Source organism: Mandrillus leucophaeus, unplaced genomic scaffold (genome assembly GCF_000951045.1).
Source record: "Mandrillus leucophaeus isolate KB7577 unplaced genomic scaffold, Mleu.le_1.0 Scaffold168, whole genome shotgun sequence".
NCBI classification, from domain to species: domain Eukaryota; kingdom Metazoa; phylum Chordata; class Mammalia; order Primates; family Cercopithecidae; genus Mandrillus; species Mandrillus leucophaeus.
In genome coordinates, this window is record NW_012101676.1 from 1,427,132 (window position 1) to 1,445,990 (window position 18,859).

The 18,859-nt window shown below is 43.1% G+C and overlaps 1 protein-coding gene across 1 annotated transcript in view; it reads left to right on the plus strand.

Annotated features, from left to right (window-relative positions):
- Positions 1-1,778: 1,778 nt before the first annotated feature.
- PSPC1 (paraspeckle component 1) overlaps positions 1,779-18,859 on the plus strand; it is an 82,550-nt gene continuing 65,469 nt past the window's right edge. Inside the window, exons 1-2 of the mRNA XM_011976544.1 lie at positions 1,779-2,101; positions 14,085-14,180. Coding sequence (XP_011831934.1) covers positions 1,779-2,101; positions 14,085-14,180 — 419 coding nt within the window. The remainder of the gene's footprint in view (positions 2,102-14,084; positions 14,181-18,859) is intronic.

An 18,859-nucleotide genomic window follows, 5' to 3' on the forward strand; every position in this document is an offset into this window, starting at 1 on the left:
ATAAGATAGTATGTTTGTATTCTTCTTACATATACATGTAAAGCCTCTTCAGTTGTCCCTGGAGAGTTCCCATAACACAGTGAAAAAGACGTACCGCTATTACATTTACCAGTTCCTTATTTATTGTTTTAGGTGCTGCCCATATTCTATACCAACTTTGTATTCTCCAAGTAGAAGGAAGTTCTCTTACCTTGTAGTTTCAGCAATGAGCATATTTTTCAGTTTATAATAAGTGCATATGTACATTTGCTTCTCTATATAATGGCGAGAACTGTTATAGCTCGTGAATGTTGCCTTTGTTTCTCTTCATGTGATGGTGAGAAATGTGTAACCCATGCCAGTATTTCAGGAGAAGTCATTAATAAGACATTGGCTAGAGCAAGGGGGCTCACACCTGTAATCTCACACTTTGGGAGGCTATGGCGAGAGGACTGCTTGAGGCCAGGAGTTCAAGAGACCAGCATAGGCAATATAGTGAGACCCCCCATCTCTACAAAAAATTAAAAAATTAGCCAGACTTGGTGGCATACATCCGTAATCCCAGCTAGTCGGGAGGGTGAGGCAGGAGGATCCCTTGAGCCCCAGAGTTTGAGGCTGCAGTAAGCTATGATTGTGCCACTGTACTCCAGGCTGGGCAATAGAGTAAGACCCTGTCTCAGGACACCTCCCTCCCCTGAAAAAAAAACCCAAGAACTAATAGTTTTTACATATAATATTGAAAAGAAATGAAAATAAAAAGAAAAGGTGATTTGTCTGGCTGTACAGAGGCGGAATGTTTTATTGAGACATAAAAAACAGGCCGAGTGCGGTGGCTCATGCCTGTAATCCCAACACTTTGGGAAGCTGAGGTGGGCAAATCTCGAGGTCAGGAGTTCGAGACCAGCCTGGCCAACATGGTGAAACCCCATCTCTACTGGGGTTTCAATACAAAATACAAAAAATTAGCTGGGCGTGCTGGTGTTCGCCTATAGTCCCAGCTACTCAGGAAGCTGAGGCAGGAGAATCTCTTGAACCCGGGAAGCAGAGGTTACAGTGAGCCGAGATTGCACCATTGCCCGGGTGACGGTGCCAGATTCTGTCTCAAAAAAAAGAAAAGAGATGAAAAACATAAGGGTATGGAGAGAATTATTCCTTTGATGATAGTTTCTAGCCAAGTTATTGTTTTTTTTTATTTTTATTTTTTCTGAGACAGAGTCTTGCTCTGTTGATCAGGCTGGAGTGCAGTGGCGCCATCTCGGCTCACTGCAACTTCTGCCTCCTAGATTCAAGAGATCTCTTACCTCAGCCTCCCAGGTAGTTGGGATTAAGGCGCCCGCCACCACGCCCAGGTAATTTTTGTATTTTTAGTAGAGATGGGATTTCACTATGTTGGCTAGGCTGGTCTCAAACTCCTGACCTCAGGTGATCCGCCCGCTTCGGCCTCTGAAAGTGCTGGGATTACAGGGGTTAGCCACTGTGCCCAGCCTCTAGTTAAGTTATTAATATGTTTTTAATATATGTAGGAGATTTTAAAACTATATTGCTTTGAATATTTAATAGTTGGTAACTAGCCTTATGAGGAGCTAATCTTTAAATGATTACTTTTAACAAAACAACAGAGTTCGGACCTTTTAATTAAAATGTTTAAAATGATGATTGAATAGTTAAAAACCCTGTGATACCAAAGTTAAAAGATAAAAAATCAAATCAACCCTGTCAGCCATTTGCTAAAGCTACCTCGTTCTCCCTAGAAGCCAAAGAGTGTTTTAAATTTTTTCTGTTACTGTCATCTTCTAACAATGTTTTTTCTTCCTAAAAAGGAATCCAGAACACTGGCTGAAATTGCAAAAGCAGAGCTGGATGGCACTATTTTGAAGAGCAGACCTCTACGAATTCGCTTTGCTACGCATGGAGCTGCCTTAACTGTCAAGAACCTTTCTCCAGTTGTTTCCAATGAGCTGCTAGAGCAAGCATTTTCTCAGTTTGGTCCTGTAGAGAAAGCTGTTGTGGTTGTGGATGATCGCGGTAGAGCTACGGGAAAAGGTTTTGTAGAATTTGCAGCAAAACCTCCTGCACGAAAGGCTCTGGAAAGATGTGGTGATGGGGCATTCTTGCTAACAACGTAAGTTTTAAATATCTTGTCCTTCTTCTATCCAGTTACATATGGGCTTCTCTTTGTTCTGGAATTCTGTCTTTCCTTGCAGTTGATACTAGCATATGGTAAGTAGGTGTTGAGTAAATATTCAGTGAATACAAATAAGAAATTTTTGTGTACTTGTAGGAGTCAAGAGTCATCTACTTTCTTCAAACTTCAGAGTTTAAATCTCAGCAGTGTTTTGTATTATGATTTCATTTAACTTACTGAACATATATATACAAAGTAAAATCTATGAAGTTAAGATAATCCTTTCAGAAACTGTTATCAGCTTTACTGACATCTAATTTACCTTCATAAAAAGCACCTCAGGGGTGCGGTGGCTCAAGCCCCAGACTTTCAGCGGGTAGATCACCTCAGGTCAGGAGTTCATGACCAGCCTGGCCAACATGGCACGAAACCCCGACTCTACTAAAAATACAAAAATTAGCTGGGCGTGGTGATGTGCGCCTGTAGTCCCAGCTACTGGGGAGGCTGAGGCTCGAGAATCACTTGACTCTGGGAGTCGGAGGTTGCAGTGAGCTGAGATTGTGCCACTGCACTCCTGCCTGGGTGACAGACTGTCTCAAAAAAACAAAACAAAACAAAACAAAACAAAAACCTCATCTCTACTAAAAATACAAAAATTAATTGGGCGTGGTGACACATCCCTGTAATCCCACCTACTCAGGAGGCTGAGGCACAAGAATTGCTTGAACCTTGGAGGCAGAGGTTGCAGTGATCCCAGATCGTGCCACTGCACTCCAGCCTGGGTGACTGAGTGACCTTGTCTCAAAAAAAATAGTACCTTGGGCCAGGCTCGGTGGCTCACGCCTGTAATCCTAGCATTCTGGGAGGCCGAGGCAGGTGGATTGCCTGAGCTCAAGAGTTTGAGACCAGCCTGGGCAAATGGCGAAACCCTGTCTCTATTAAAAATATGAAAAATTAGCTGGGCTTGGTGGTGTGTGCCTGTAAGCACAGCTACTTGGGAGGGTGAGTCACCAGAATTGGTTGGACCTGGGGGACGGAGGTTGCAGTGAGTTCAGATTGTGTCATTGCACTCCAGACTGGGCGACAGAGCAAGACTCTGCCTAAAAACAACAACAACAACAACAACATAAAAACATCTTGGGGGCTGCATGGTGGAGTGCACAGTAGTCTCAGCTATTTGCCCTGTTGTCCCAGCTGTGCAGGAGGCTGAGATGGGAGGATCACTTGAGCCTAGGAGGTCAAGGTTGCAATGAGACCCTGTCTCTATTTAAAAAGAAAATTAAAAAAATAATAGTAATAAAATAATTAAAAAAAAATTCTGTTGTAGAGCTCAATGAGGTGGTTTTTTTTTGGTTTTTGTTTTTTTGGTTTTTTTGGGAGATGAGTCTTACTCTGTTGCCCAGGCTGGAGTGCAGTGGCAATCTCGACGAACTGTAACCTCTCCCACGTTCAAGCAATTCTCCTTCCTCAGCCTTCCGAGTAGCTGGGATTACAGGCGTAAGCCACTGTGTCTGACTAATTTTTATATTTTTAGTAGAGACGGGGTTTCACCATGTTGGGCAGGCTGGTCTGGAACTCCTGACCTCAGGTGATCCGCCCACCTTGGCCTCCCAAAGTGCTGGGATTACATACATGAGCCACCATGCCTGTCCTGTATTTTTGTAGAGACTGGATTTCAGCACGTTGGCCAGGCTGGTCTGGAACTCCTGACCTTAAGTAATCCACCTGCCTGGGCCTCCCCAAGTGCTGGGATTACAGGCATGAGCCACTTCGCCTGGCTGAGCTCAATGAGTTTTAACAAACATATGTACTCATGTAACGCACTGCCATAGTAAAAATACAGAACACTTCCATTACCCCACAGAAGTTCTCTTGTGCCCTTTTACGGTTATTTTGTACTCTACCTGCCTTAGATAGCTATTTCTGTTACTATAAATACGTTTTGTGTTTTCTAATATTAAGTGAAATCATATAGTATGTATTCTTCTGTGTCTGGCTTCTCTTGCTTAGCATGTGTTTATGAGATTTCATTCATATCTTCGTGTGTATAGTATTTTGTTCCTTTTTATGGCTGAGTCGTATTCCATGGTATGGACATAACTGTGTTTTGTCCGTGATATATGGATGGATATTTGAGTTGCTTACAACTACTGGCCATTGTGAATAAAGCTACTATGAGTATTTGTTTACAAGGCTTCTTGTAAATACTAGGCTTTCATGTGACTTAGGTAAATATTTAGGGGTAAATTCTGTATGTTTAACTTTATAAGAAACTGCCAAGCTCTTTTCCATAGTGGTGTACCATTTTACATTCCTACCAGCAATGAGTGAGTTACTTCTAGTTGCTCCACATTTTACCCACACTTGGTGTTTTTATTTTTTATTTTTATTTTATTTTATTATTGTTATTTTTTGAGACGGAGTTTTCGCTCTTGTTGCCCAGGCTGGAGTGCAATGGCGCCATCTCAGCTCACTGCAACCTCCGCCTCCTGGGTTCAAGCAATTCTCCTGCCTCAGCCTCCCAAATAGCTGGGATTACAGGCATGTGCCACCATGCCTGGCTAATTTTGTATTTTTAGTAAGACGGGGTTTCTACATGTTCGTCAGGGTTATCTTGAACTCTGGACTTCAGTTTGGCCTCCCAAAGTGCTGGGATTACAGGCGTGAGCCACCGCGCCTGGCCTTATTATTATTACTATTTTGAGATGAAGTCTTGCTCTGTCATCCAGGCTGGAGTGCAGTGGAGCAATCTCGGCTCACTGCAGCCTCTGCCTTCCGGGTTCAGGTGATTCTTCTGCCTCAACCTCCCGAGTAGCTAGGACTATAGGCGCCTGCTACCACGCCCGGCTAATTTTTGTAATTTTGGTAGAGATGAGGTTTCACCAAGTTGGCCAGGATGGTCTCCATCTCTTGAGCTCTTGATCCGCCCATCTTGGCCTCCCAGAGTGCTGGGATTACAGGTCTGAGGCAGTGTGCCTGGCCTATTTTTAATTTTTTAATTTTTTTTAATTTTAGTTTTTTTCCTTTTTTTTTTTTTTTTTTGAGATGGAGCCTCACTGTTGCGCAGGCTGGAGTGTAGTGACGTGACCTCGGCTCACTGCAACCTCTGCCTCCAGGTTCAAGCAGTTCTCTGCCTCAGCCTCCCGAGTAGCTGGGATCACAGGTGCCTGCCACCACGCCCAGCTAATTTTTGTATTTTTAGTAGAGACAGGGTTTCACCATCTCGGTCAGGCTGGTCTTGAACTCCTGACCTCCTGATCCACCCGCTTGGCCTCCCACAGTGCTGGGATTACAGGCATGAGCCACCGTGCCCAGCCTATCTTTAATATTTTGTTAATTTGTTTGTTGAGACAGAGTCTCCATGTGTCGCCCAGGCTAGAGTGCAGTGATTCCATCTCGGCTCACTATAATCTCTGCCTCCTGAGTTCAAGTGATAATTGTGCCTCAGCCTCCTGAGTAGCTGGGACTACAGGCGTGCACCACTATGCCTGGCTAAGTTTTTTTTTTTTTTGCAGTAGAGATGGGGTTTCGCCATGTTGGCTAGACTGGTCAGGAACTCCTGGCCTCAAGTGATCCACCTGCTTCAGTCTCCCTGAGTGCTGGGATTACAGGTGTGAGCCACTGTGCCCAGTTGCACTTGGTGCTTTTTAGACTTAGATATTCTAGTTAGTTTAGCACAATCTCATCATGATTTAAATTTTAGTTTCCTCTTGACTAATGATGAGCATCTTTTCATGTGCTTTTTGGCCAATTATATATCTTTCCTGAAATATCTAAAATATTTTTGTCCATTTTTTTTAGATGTCCCCCTTGTTCTTTTTTTTTTTTTCTGAGACAGAGTCTCGCTCTGTCGCCCAGGCTGGAGTGCAGTGGCACGATCTCGGCTCACTGCAAGGTCTGCCTCCCAGGTTCACGCCATTCTCCTGCCTAATCCTCCCAAATAGCTGGGACTACAGACACCAGTCACCATGTCTGGCTAATTTTTTTTGTATTTTTAGTAGAGACAGGGTTTCACCGTGTTAGCCAGGATGGTCTTGATCTCCTGACCTTTTGATCCGCCCACCTCAGCCTCCCAAAGTGCTGGGATTACAGGTGTGAGCCACTGCACCCGGCCCCTCTTTGTTCATTTTTAATTGGGCAGATTGTCTTCTTACTGAATTGTCAAATCTAGGTATGTCTGTATTATAAATCTTCCTCCCAGTCTGTGGCTTGTTTTTAAATTTTCTTTTCTTTTTATTTATTTATTTTTTTGGGGACACGGTCTTGCTCTGTCACTCAGGCTGAAGTGCAGTGGAGTGATCTCGGCTTACTGCAGCCTTGACCTCCTGGGCTCAAATGATTCTCCTTCCTTAGCCTGCTGAGTAGCTACTACTGCAGGCATGCGCCACCACGCCTGGTTAATTTTTTCATTTTTTTTTTTAAAGTAGATACGAGGTCTTGCTGTGTTGCCCAGACTGGTCCCTAACTCCTGAGCTTAAACTATCCTCCTGTCTTAGCCTCCCAAAGTGCTGGAATTACAGGTGTGAGCCATTGCATCTGTGAAATGTTTTAACTTTAACAGTGACCCTCAAAGAGCAGATGTTCTTATGTTTTGTGAAGTCCAAATTTTGTCAATTTTTTTTTCTTGTATGGTTTGTTCTGTGTCCTTGTATGATCTTTGCCTAAGATTGCAAAACTTTTCTTAATGTTTTCTTGAGAAATTTTATAGCTTTTACATTTATACGTTTTGAGTGTAACGTAAAAATCCTTTTTATTGTGCAGGTCTCCAGTTGTTCGGCACCATTAATTGAAAAGATTTATGATTTCCCCTTTGTTACCCTGTTACCCTTGCATCTTTATTTAAAAAACCTGGGAAAAAAATCTGTACTTTTTTGGTTTCATTGACCAGTTTGTCAGTTCCAAAATAGTACTTGCTTAATTACCATATTTACCCTAAGCTTTGAAATCAGATTATAATCATCCAATTTTATTTTTTTAGGTATTTAGGTTCTTTGTATTTGCTTATTGTATGGTACTGTCAGCTCTTGGTTGGGATCATTTAGATGTTTTAGGGTTTAGAGAATTGAATTTAAAAGTTTTTGTTTCCTGGCTCCATGGAGCTTAGTTGCTGATTTGTAAGCATTTTAAAACTTATTCTTGACTATTAAGCATTGATATTAAAACTGAGATTCATACTATATCTGCTGTTTTACAACACAATCTTGTCAGAGGCTTTGCTCTTCTTCTCTTTCCTTAGAGAATGCTCTTCAGATTGTCATAGATTTTGCTTTTCCATTTTATTTTAATTTAATTTTTAATTTTTTAATTTTTTATTTTTAATAGAGATGGGGTTTCACCATATTGGCTACGCTGGCCTTGAACTCCTGGCCTTAGGTGATCTGCCTGCCTCAGCCTCCTAGAGTGCTGGGATTACAGACGTGAGCCACTGCTCCAGGCCTAATTTTTGTATTTTTTGTAGAGGTGGATTTTGTCATTTTGCCCAGGCTGGTCTTCAACTCCTGAGCTCAAGCAATCCACCTGTCTCAGCCGGCCGCAGCCTCCCAGAGTGCTGGGTTTACAAGTGTGAGCCATTGTTCTTGTCCTTTTTTTTTTTTTTTTTTTTTTTTTGAGGCAGTGTCTCAGTGTGCCTCCCAGGCTGGAGTGCAGTGGCGTGATCACAGCTGATTGCAGCCTCGACCTGCTGGGCTCAAGTCATCCTTCCACCTCAGCCTCCCAAGTTGCTGGGACTATAGGCATGCACCAGCCACCCCATGCCTGGCTAATTTTTGCACTTTTTGTATTTTCGCCACATGGCCCAGGCTGGCCTTGAACTCCTGGGCTCAAGCGATCTGCTCGTTTTGGCCTCCCAAAGTGCTAGGATTACAGTCACAAGCTGCCGCTCCTGGCTGGTAGGATTTATTTAATTAATTAATTAATTAATTTATTTATTTGAGACAGGATCTTGCTCTGTCACTCAGGCTGGAGTTCTGTGGCATGTTCTTGGCTCACTGCAACCTCTGCCTCCTGGGTTCAAGCGATTCATGTGCCTCAGCCGCCTGAATAGCTGGGACTACAGATGTTCACCACGCCTGGCTAATTTTTGTATTTTTAGTAGGGACGGGGTTTCACTATGTTGACCAGGCTAGTCACAAACTCCTGACCTCAAGTGATTCGCCTGCGTTGGCCTCCCAAAGTCCTGGGATTACAGGCGTGAGCAACCGCGCCCCGCTGCAGGCTTGCTCTTTTAAACTCTTTCCTGCACGCTTTTCCTGTGCAGAAGAGTACAAAAATAATTTTGTACTTTTCCTATTTTATGTTTATATTTGAAAGGGATTACTTCTTCCAACATTTTATTTGCTTTATCATTTTTTTCCATTAAATGAGATTACTTTTAGACAAAAAAAAATTCTTTAAGAAAAACATTATAATATTTCCATTGCCTGTTGAAAGTAATGAGTTATCTAGAAAAACCTGCTAGTAAGTATAAACTGCTACTTAACTTTTGAGGAAAGCAACATTAACCCTTGATATACTATCAGTGCTAATTGGATCCAATTTTAGTTTTTTGCTTTCTTTTTTTGTAAAGATTGATATTTCCTTATTTGTTATTTGTAGTTATTTGTAAAGATTGATACTTCCTTATTTCTTAGAGGTCTTCAAAAGAACAAAAAGAAAAATTAAAAAAAATTAAAACAAGCTGAATTGTAGTAGTAGGCACCTGTAGTCCCAGCTACTCTGAAGGCTGAGGTTTGCTTGAGTCCAGGAGTTTGAGACTAGCTTGAGCAATGTAGTGAGACTGTCTCTCAAAAAAAAAAGAAAAAAAAATTATATCCCTTTTCTTAAAATTACCACATAGATCTATTGTGTCATTTTGTAAATTTAAGATACCATTGTTAGAGCCTAGTGATTTTATTTTTTCTCCATCATAAAATATTTTATTAATATTATCATCCTGTTAATCCACTGCATGGCAGCCTGGGCAACAGAATGAGACCCTGTCTCAAAAAAAAAAAAAGAAATTACATACGCAAAATATTGCGTATCTTTTAAGTCACTTTTTTTTTTTTTTTTTTAAGGCAAGTTCTGCTGTCACCCAGGTTGGAGTGCAGTGGCATGATCATAGCTCATTGTAACCTGGAATTCCTGGCCTCAAATGATCCTCCCACTTCAGTCTGCCAGAGTGCTGGGATTACAGGCAGAAGCCACCTTGCCCGGCCCTTAAGTCGCCATGTTTTTAGTACTGTATATTCTACCTTGTTTCCACAGTTCTAAGGAAAGATCAGCCACAATGAGGAAAGATCAGTCACAAATACGTAATTTGTGTTATATATCATTACAGAAAACATGAAAACCGCAGATGTATACTAGTTGGTATGGTTAAAAAAATTATTGTGCATGCATGCAGTGCGTAAAATGGTGCCATTTTACATTGAGTACTTTGGATATCTGGAAAAAAGCATGTATAGGTGATTCACTTTATGTAATGTTATGCATATATCCAACAGAAAGGCAAGTCTTAAGTGGTTTTCACAAAAATGTGATCAGAGCTCCTCTCCACATGTTAGGATTTCAGGGGCCTTCTTTCTTCTACAAAACTTACTATTTAAGTTTTTCCACAATGAAACATTTTTCAAGTGTTTTTGTAAATAAATTAACGCTTTAAATTTTGGTATTTTCAGGCCTGAAAGTACACTGAAATACTTTTTCCCCTCTTACCACCCAAAAAAAACCTTCAGTTTTTTTTTTTTTCCCAAGACAGGGTTTCAGTCTGCCATGCAGGCTGAAGCGCAGTGGTGTGATCTCTGCTCACTGCAACTTCCACCTCCTGGATTCAAGCAATTCTCGTTCCTCAGTCTCCTGAGTAGCTGGGACCACAGCTGCCGCCCGCCACCACGCCCAGCCAATTTTTCTGTATTTCTTAGTAGAGATGGGGTTTTACCATGTTGGCCAGGCTGGTCTTAAACTACCGACCTCAGGTGATACACTCGCCTTGGCCTCCCAAGGTGTTGCGATTACAGGCATGAGCCACCACGCCCAGCCAACTTCACTTTCATTTAATGAACTCTCTTTACCAAGAACTGTGCTAAGTGCCCTACTTTTCTTCTTTCGTTATCATAACAACCCTATGATGCTCTGAGAAAACTTCGGCTAGCGCGGGTGAACCTCCTAGCTGAAGGATACATAGCTCATAACCTGCTCTAAACCCCAGGGCCTCAGTACCGAAGCCTCTCTCTTTCAGTCCTTCACGTTTATAACCAAACTAATGATTGACTTGGTGGTAAAATGGGGAGAAAAACAAAAATCCAAGCAGTAACTTCAGGTTTAACATTATGGTTGAAGACTTTGATTTGTTTCTTTTCCGTCTGTTTTCTACTTTTTTTGTTTTGAGACAGAGTCTCCCTCTGTCTCCCAGGCTGGAGTGCAGTGGCACGATCTCGGCTCACCGCAACCTCTGCCTCTTGGGTTCAAGCAATTCTCCTGCCTCGGCCTCCCGAGTAGCTGGGATTACAGGTGTGCGCCACCACGCCCAGCTAATTATTTTTATATTTTTTAGTAGAGACGGGGTTTCACCATATTAGTCAGGCTGGTCTTGAACTCCTGACCTTGTGATCCGCCTGCCTCGGCCTCCCAAAGTGCTGGGGTTACAGGCATGAGCCACCGTGCCCAGCTGTTTTCCACTTACTATATACTTACATTTGCAAAAAGAGTAACCTGGGCAGACGTAGTCGCTCATGGCTGTAATCCCAGCACTTTGGGAGGCTGAAGCGAGAGGATATCTTGAGCCCCGGAGTTTGAGGCTGCAGTGAGCTGTGATTGCGCCACTGCACTCCAGCCTGGACAACAGAGTGAGACACTGTCTCAAGAAAAAAGAATAAATTTAGTTATTATACCTATGGCAAACAGAATTTGAGTTTTTGTTTGTTTGTTTGTTTTTTGAAATAGTTTTGCCCTTGTTGCCCAGGCTGGAGTGCAATGGCACAGTCTTAGCTCACTACAACCTCCGCCTCCTGGGTTCAAGTGATTATCCTGCCTCAGCCTCCCAAGTAGCTGGGACTACAGGCATGCACCACCACACCCAGCTAATTTTTTGTGTTAGTAGAGACGGGATTTCACATGTTGGCCAGGCTGGTCTCAAACTCCTGAGTGATCCACCAGCCTTGGCCTCCCAAAGTGCTGGGATTACAGCCGTGAGCCACTGTGCCCGGCCTTAGGTTGAGTTTTACAAACTTTGGTTATACCTAAAGATGAAAGTGAAATAAACAAGATGAGTCAGAAGGTGGACAAAGGGAGCTTCTATAGGGAGTGGTGCATGTACAACGAAACCATAGATGTTAACATTTTAGCATGTGTTCCAATAAATAAAAATAAGATACAGTCCCTTAAGTAATTCCCTTGTACACAATACATACCCATGTTGCTTGGTCTTTTTATGTTGTGTAATTGATGAATGTGGTTGTGATTGATCTTTGCTTACTGGTTTATGTGTCTCTCTAGAAGTGGAATTGTAGGAGCAAGATGAATACAGAGAGAGAGTGGTAGAGGGAGACTATAAATTTGTTTGTATCGATTAAGTTCCCTCTTAGAAATCTGTACTTCTTCTCTCCCATACTGTGTAAGAGTTGTCTAGTGGCCCAAACTTACATGTGAAAAGTTTACGATTTGTTAAAATCTCTAACATATTTGAGAGTACAGAGATGTCAGAGTTTTCTCTCTTACTACTGATTACGGTTTCCCTTGGCTTCATATACTTTTGTCATTTCTGATGAATGACATATCATCTGCTTAGTTCATTTTTCCCTCTTAATTCTCTGTTTCTAAAGTTTGTTTGAAGGGGGGTGGTCGTGTGTTACTGGAGGGGTTTGCTTATTTCTTTGTTGGCCTCTCCTTAGGTGTACCTCTTGTCTGGTTCTGTTCCTGTTCTTTGTGGCCCTGCCATAGCTTCCAGCGGATGAATGGTCCATAAAATGCATCATTTTCATTTTGGCCCTGGGCCTTTTTGGGTACTTTTAGAAGTACCATGTCTTAAGTCTCTTTACCTTTGGGTTCCTATTCAGTTTATGTGAGGTTTCTATAATCTCATTTCACCACTTCATGATGTTCCATACCTGCTTTAACTGTTTCCTTAAAATGTCTTCACTAACTCAGTAATAATTTTGAAAAGTTATTTTGTGTCTTTTCTTAACATTTAGGATCTAAAGTCTGTGTTAATCTCTGGTATTATGTGTAAGAGAAACTTTTGGAGTCCAAAAACCCCCTTCATCTTTCTAGCTTAGGTTTTTCTCTCTGAAGCATCACTATTTTGAAGGTAGTATAAATAGATTTTAATTGCATGGTGAAGAGCCAATCTCAAAGGAAATTTTAATATCAGTGTGCCATCCATTCTACTTATTCCTCCTCCCCTCCATGAACTCTCTTTTTCTCCTGTTTTACTCAAGAAAACAGTAAAGAAGGAGGGCCTCTAGTCATATCTTTCATCACCCACTCTTCTTGTCACTTCCTTCTCCCAACTTTTCTCCTTGAATGTCTGGTGTCTTCTGCCTTCCCTCTTTCCCTTTTGTCTGGCTAACATCTTTTATTTTTATTTTAATTTAGAGATAGCGTCTTGCCTTATTGCCCAGGCTAGAGTTGAGTGGCTTTGTCATAGCTCACTGCAGCCTCAAATTCCTGGGCTCGAGTGATCCTCCCACCTCAGCCTCCTGGGTAGTGTATGCCACCTGGCTAATTTTAAAATATATTATAGAGACAGGGTCTCGTCATCTTTCCCAGGCTGGTCTCAAACTTCTGGGCTCCAGCCATCTTCCCCGCCTCTGCTTCCCAAAGCACTGGAATTACAGATGTGAGCCACTTCGCTGACATGTTTTAGATCTGATTCTCAGCTTTAACATTATTTTTTTTTGAGACAAGAGTCTCGCTCTGCCGCCCAGGCTGGAGTACAGTGGTGCGATCGCCACTCACTGCAACCTCTGCCTCCTGAGTTCGAGCGATTCTCATACCTCAGCATCCTGAGTAGCTGGGACTACAGGCATGTGCCACCACGCCTGGCTAAATTTTGTAGTTTTAGTAGAGATGGGATTTCACCATGTTGGCCCCACTGGTCTCAAACTCTTAACCTCAGGTGGTCCGCCTGCCTTGGCCTTCCAAAGTGCTGGGATTACAGGTGTGAGCCACTGTGCCTCCTGGCCATCATTTTTAAGAACTTCCTGAACAATACTGATCGATACAGGGAAACCGAGTGGTGGGCACAGGTGGGTGGGTTGAGGTGGTGGGACATGTTGATGATAAAGGTACATACTTAGAAAATGTCTCACTTGAGAAAAATGTCTCAGAAGTATCATTTGTACTCATAAAAATCAGTCAATAGCCGAAGCAGTGGCTATGATGATGACCACACATATAAAACATGAGTTAGGTACAAACTCGTTTCCATCATACTTTCTAAATGTTAACTATAGCTGTTATGCTGGTTCATGATTGTTGCTTTATTTACTCATCTTTTTGTGGCTTTTGACATTCATCTCTCTCTGGCTCAGTAAATGTTTATTGACTGAATTTTTTTTCTTTTTCTCGAAATGGAGTCTTGCTCTGTTACCCAGGCTGGAGTGCAGTGATGCAATCTCCACTCACTTCAACCTCTCCCTCCCGGGTTCAAGCAATTCTCCTGCCTCAGCCTCTTGAGTAGCTGGCACACACCACAATGCCCGGCTAATTTTTTGTATTTTCAGTAGAGATGGCGTTTCACCGTGTTGGCCTGGATGGTCTTGAACTCCTGACCTCAAGTGATCTGCCTGCCTTGGCCTCCCAAAGTACTGGGATTACAGGCGTGAGCCACTGCTTCGGCTATTGACTGATTTTTATGAGTACAAATGATACTTCTGAGACATTTTTCTCAAGTGAGACATTTTCTAAGTATGTATCTTTATTATTATAAAACATTTCTTTTAAGAAGGTATTAATTCTTGGCACCATGTTAATTTTTATGAATGCTTTTATACCTATCCAGGACCCCTCGTCCAGTCATTGTGGAACCCATGGAGCAGTTTGATGATGAAGATGGCTTGCCAGAGAAGCTGATGCAGAAAACTCAACAATATCATAAGTAAGATTCTATTAATAGTTAATTTGTGTGTGTACTATTAAGGGTGTTCATTACATTTGTTTTCAAATATTGTTGGATTATGAGGTGTCTGTTTATTTATATAATCTGGGTAATAGAGTGGTCTAGTCTACATGGAATGCTAGTTTTCTGGTTTTTTTTTGAGATACTGTCTTGCTCTGTTGCCCAGGCTGGAGTGCAGTGGTGTGATCTTGGCTTCCTGTAATCTCTACGTCCCACATTCAAGTGATTCTTGTGCCTCAGACTCCCGAGTAGCTGGGATTACAGGCATGCACCACCATACCTAGCTAATAGTTTTCTTTTTTCATATGGGTAAAACATACTGATTTTTTAAGAAATGTCTACTTTTATAACTGGGGCAGGGTGGGTACTAGGACACTGTCAATAATATTTATGCCAGAAAAACAACGAAATCTAGATAACGTGAAAATACTTTTTTTTTTTGTTTTTTGAGATGGAGTCTTACTCTTGTCACACAGGCTGGAGTGCAGTGGCGTGAACTTGGCTCACTGCAACCTCCACCTCCCGGGTTCAAGTGATTCTCCTTCCTCAGCCTTCCAAGTAGCTGGGATTACAGGCGTGTGCCACCACGCCCGACTAATTTTTTCGTGTTTTCAGTAGAGATGGGGTTTCACCATGTTGGTCAGGCTGGTCTTGAACTCCTGATCTTAGGTGATCTACCCGCTTTGGCCTCCCAAAGTGCTAGGATTACAGGCGTGAGCCACCACGCCCAGCTGAAAATACTTCTTAAGTTTTATTTTATGCTTCAAGTCTATTGTAGGTTAAAAGGAGACTTTTGGTGTGCCAGGATGGAGCAGGATATTCCTAGTTTAATAACCTGGCACAGTGGAAAAACTTTTAGAGGTTGCAAAAAATAGCTCATTTTCAAAATGTTGTATGTTTATTCTTTTGCCCTTTCACTTAGAATAATACAAGTATATTTACATTAACTGCTTATATGAGTGCATTCTTTTTAAGTTTATAAAGCTTTATTAAACATTTCAAATAGCTGTGCAACGAACACACCAAATAAAAGTTGTAGAATAGCAGTCCAAATGTTTCACAAGTATGGCCTCACAGTCCCATTCCCTAGATGGACTGCCTCCAGTTCTGTTCTCTGCCTGTCCCACCTCCCTTTCCCCTCCAATTACTTTACTTTTGTAGAGCGCATTATATTTTTAAAAATCAGTCACTTATTTATTTTTTTTTTGCAGGGGAGGAATGAAGGGTTTTATTGAAAATGAAAGTACACTCTGCAGTGTGGGCCTGAGCATAGGGGCTCGAAGGCCCTGTTACAGAGTTTTTGTGAGTTTAAATACCCTCTACTTGGGGTATGCCCTGTGTAAATGAAGAGGATGAAGTAAAGTTACAAAGTCATTTACTTGGTGTATGCCCTATGGAGAGGATATTTCCTGTTATAGCTGAATTGTGAATTGGCCTTCTGTTCCCTGCTTCCAGACTCTATTTTCTTGCCTCATCTCCCCACTTAGAGATGTGATCCTCATAAATCTTTATGGGAGGCAGAGGAACCAATGGTCTTTTTTTCTGTAACTGCTTCATGCTGACTTGGGTTGTAGTCTCTACCTATTGGGGATCACAGAACTCTCGCCCTGCTCCATCTAGTGGAGGCAGGGTAGCTTCTCGATGGCTAGGGGTGGTGTCTTCGCCTGGAACTGGCTGGAACCTTTGTTGCATGATCATCTGAAGCTTGATGGTCTCTCAAGGGTTCCAGTGGGTGCACAGTTCCAAAAGTGTGGAGGGACCCTTTTCATTTGTGAGACCATGAACCCAAAGTTCAAGGTCCCAAAGTTTTGTTGTAGTGTGGATGGCAAGGACGGTCTTTCTTTCTTTGTTTTGAGATGGAGTCTCACTCTGTTGCCCAGGCTGGAGTGCAGTGGCGTGATCTCAGCTCACTGCAGCCTCTGCCTCCCAGGTTCAAGCGATTCTCCTGCCTCAGCATCCCAAGTAGCTGGGAGTATGGGCGTGTGCCACCATGCCCAGCCAGTTTTTTTGTATTTTTAGTAGAGATGGAGTTTCACCATGTTAGCCAGGATGGGCTCAATCTCCTAACCTTGTGATCCGCCTTCCTTGGCTTCCCAGAGTGCTGGGATTACAGACGTGAGCCACCATGCCCGGTGACTGTCTTTCTTTGATGTTTCCAGAAGATTCAAACCATAAAACACTTTCTTAGGGCTGGGCGTGGATTACACCTGTAATCCCAGCTACTCAGGAGGCTGAGGCAGGAGAATTGCTTGAACCAGGAGGCAGAGGTTGTGGTGAGCCGAGATCGCGCCACCACACTCCAGCCTGGATGACAGCGAGACTCCGTCTCAAAAAAATAAAAGCGTTGTTTACCCTTTTGCCAACATGCCAGGCTTCTAGGTTCTGTCTCCCTGAGCGGTCGTAGTGAACCTGCTTGACTTCCTCCTGGCTGGCTCACCAAAATATGGTACCAGTGGAGAGTGTCCAAGTTCTTGGCATCTTGAACAAAGAATTGGACAAAATGCCCAAACAAAGCAAGGAAGGAATGAAGGGTTTTATTGAAAATGAAAGTAGCACTCCACAGTCTGGGAACGGGCCTAAGCATAGGGACTCAAAGGCCTGCTTATTTATTTTTTGAGAGTGTCACTTTGTTACCCAGGCTGGAGTGCAGTGGTGCAGTCTCAGCTCACTTCAACCTCCACCTCCCAAGTTCAAGTGATTCTTGTCCCTCACCCTCCTGAGTAGCTGGGATTACAGGCCTGCGCCACCACACCCAGCTAATTTTTGTATTTTTAGTAGAGATGGGGTTTCACTATGTTGGCCAGGCTGGAGTCAGAACTGCTGACCTCAGATGATCACCTGTCTTGGCCTCCCGAGGTGCTGGGATTACAGGTGTAAGCCACTGCGCCCGGCCCACTTATTTATTCCATAAATAAAACTTGGAGTGCCTTTGTGTTAGCCACTGTTCTAGGTGTTGGCAGTGTAAGTCAAGCAGGTAGTTGGATTTATACCTAGGATTTAGAGCAACCGTCCTGCCTGGATTTATGAACATGATATTTTTAAAGTCAAAACACCAAACCTTGAACCTTGGAGTTCTCTAGTGTGTAGAGATTTGGAAGATCAGAACAAATCAATAACGACTGAGAAGGGAGCATTCATTCATTGGAATGGCGGGAAGAGCCATCAGACTCTGTCCTGGAAGCAAGGGAGGAGAGTATTTCAGGGAGGAAGCATTAGCATTAGCATTGATTATAATTCATATCTATTCTTTTTTTTCTGGAGACGGAGTTTCACTCTTATTGCCCAGGCTGGAGTGCAATGGCACGATCTTGGCTCACCGCAACCTCCGCCTCTCAGGTTCAAGCAATTCTCCTGCCTCAGCCTCCCTAGTAGCTGGGATTATAGGCATGTGCCACCACGCCTGGCTAATTTTGTATTTTTAGTAGAGACGAGGTTTCTCCATGTTGGTCAGGCTGGTCTCGAACTACCGACCTCAGGTGATCCACCCACCTCGACCTCCCAAAGTGCTGGGATTACAGGCATGAGCCACCGCGCCCAGCTTTTTTTTGTTTTTTCTTTTTTTGAGATGGAGTTTCGCTGTTGTTGCCCAGGCTGGAGTGCAGTGGCGCGATCTAGGCTCACTGCAACCTCCGCCTCCCAGGTTCAAGTGATTCTCCTGCTTCAGCCTCTCAAGTAGCTGAGACTACAGGCACACGCCACCATGCTCAACTAATTTTTGTGTTTTTAGTAGAGACAGCGTTTCACTGTGTTGGCCAGGTTGGTCTTGAACTCCTGACCTTGTGATCCGCCTGCGTCGGCCTCCCAAAGTGCTGGGATTACAGGTGAGAGCCACCACACCCAGCCTAATTAATATCTATTCTTACATCCTTTACAATGCGATTTCTCTCTCTTTTTTTTTTTTTTTTTTTGAGACAGGGTCTGGCCCTGTTGCCCAGACTGCACCCAGTGTAGTGGTGTGATCATGGCTCAGTGCAGCCTCTACCTCCTGGTCTCAAGTGATCCTTCCGCCTCAGTATCCCCTAAGTAGCTGGGACTACAGATGTGGGCCCATCATGCCCATCTAATTTTTTAATTTTTTTGTAAAGACAGAGTTTCGTCATGTTGCTCAGGGTGGTCTAGAACTCCCGGGCTCAAGTGATCTTCCCCCATTGGCCTCTCAAACTGTTGGATTTACAGGTGTGAGGCACTGCACCTGGCCACAATGCCATTTTTTAAAGGGTTCCTGTGATTTCCTCTTCACTTAACTTTTTCCTTGTTATAGGTCACCATTGCAAATTTGAAATAAAGCATACGTTTGGATTTGGGAGTTGGAGAACTAGAAGTACAAGGTTGTTACAAGAATAGACTTTATAGACAATATTTGTTTATATAGTTAATGATCTCAGCAAACCTTAATAAGAGCTAGTTATGGCTGGGCATAGTGGCTCACGCCTGTAATCCCAGCACTTTGGGAGGCCGAGGTGGGTGGATCACCTGAGGTCAGGAGTTCGAGACTAACCTGGCCAACATGGTAAAACCCTGTCACTACTGAAAATACAAAAATTAGTCCGACGCGGTGGCACGCACCTGTAATCCCAGCTATTTGGGAGGCTGAGGCAGGGGAATCGCTTGAATCCGGGAGGTGGAGCCGAGATTGCGCCACTGCACTCCAGCCTGGG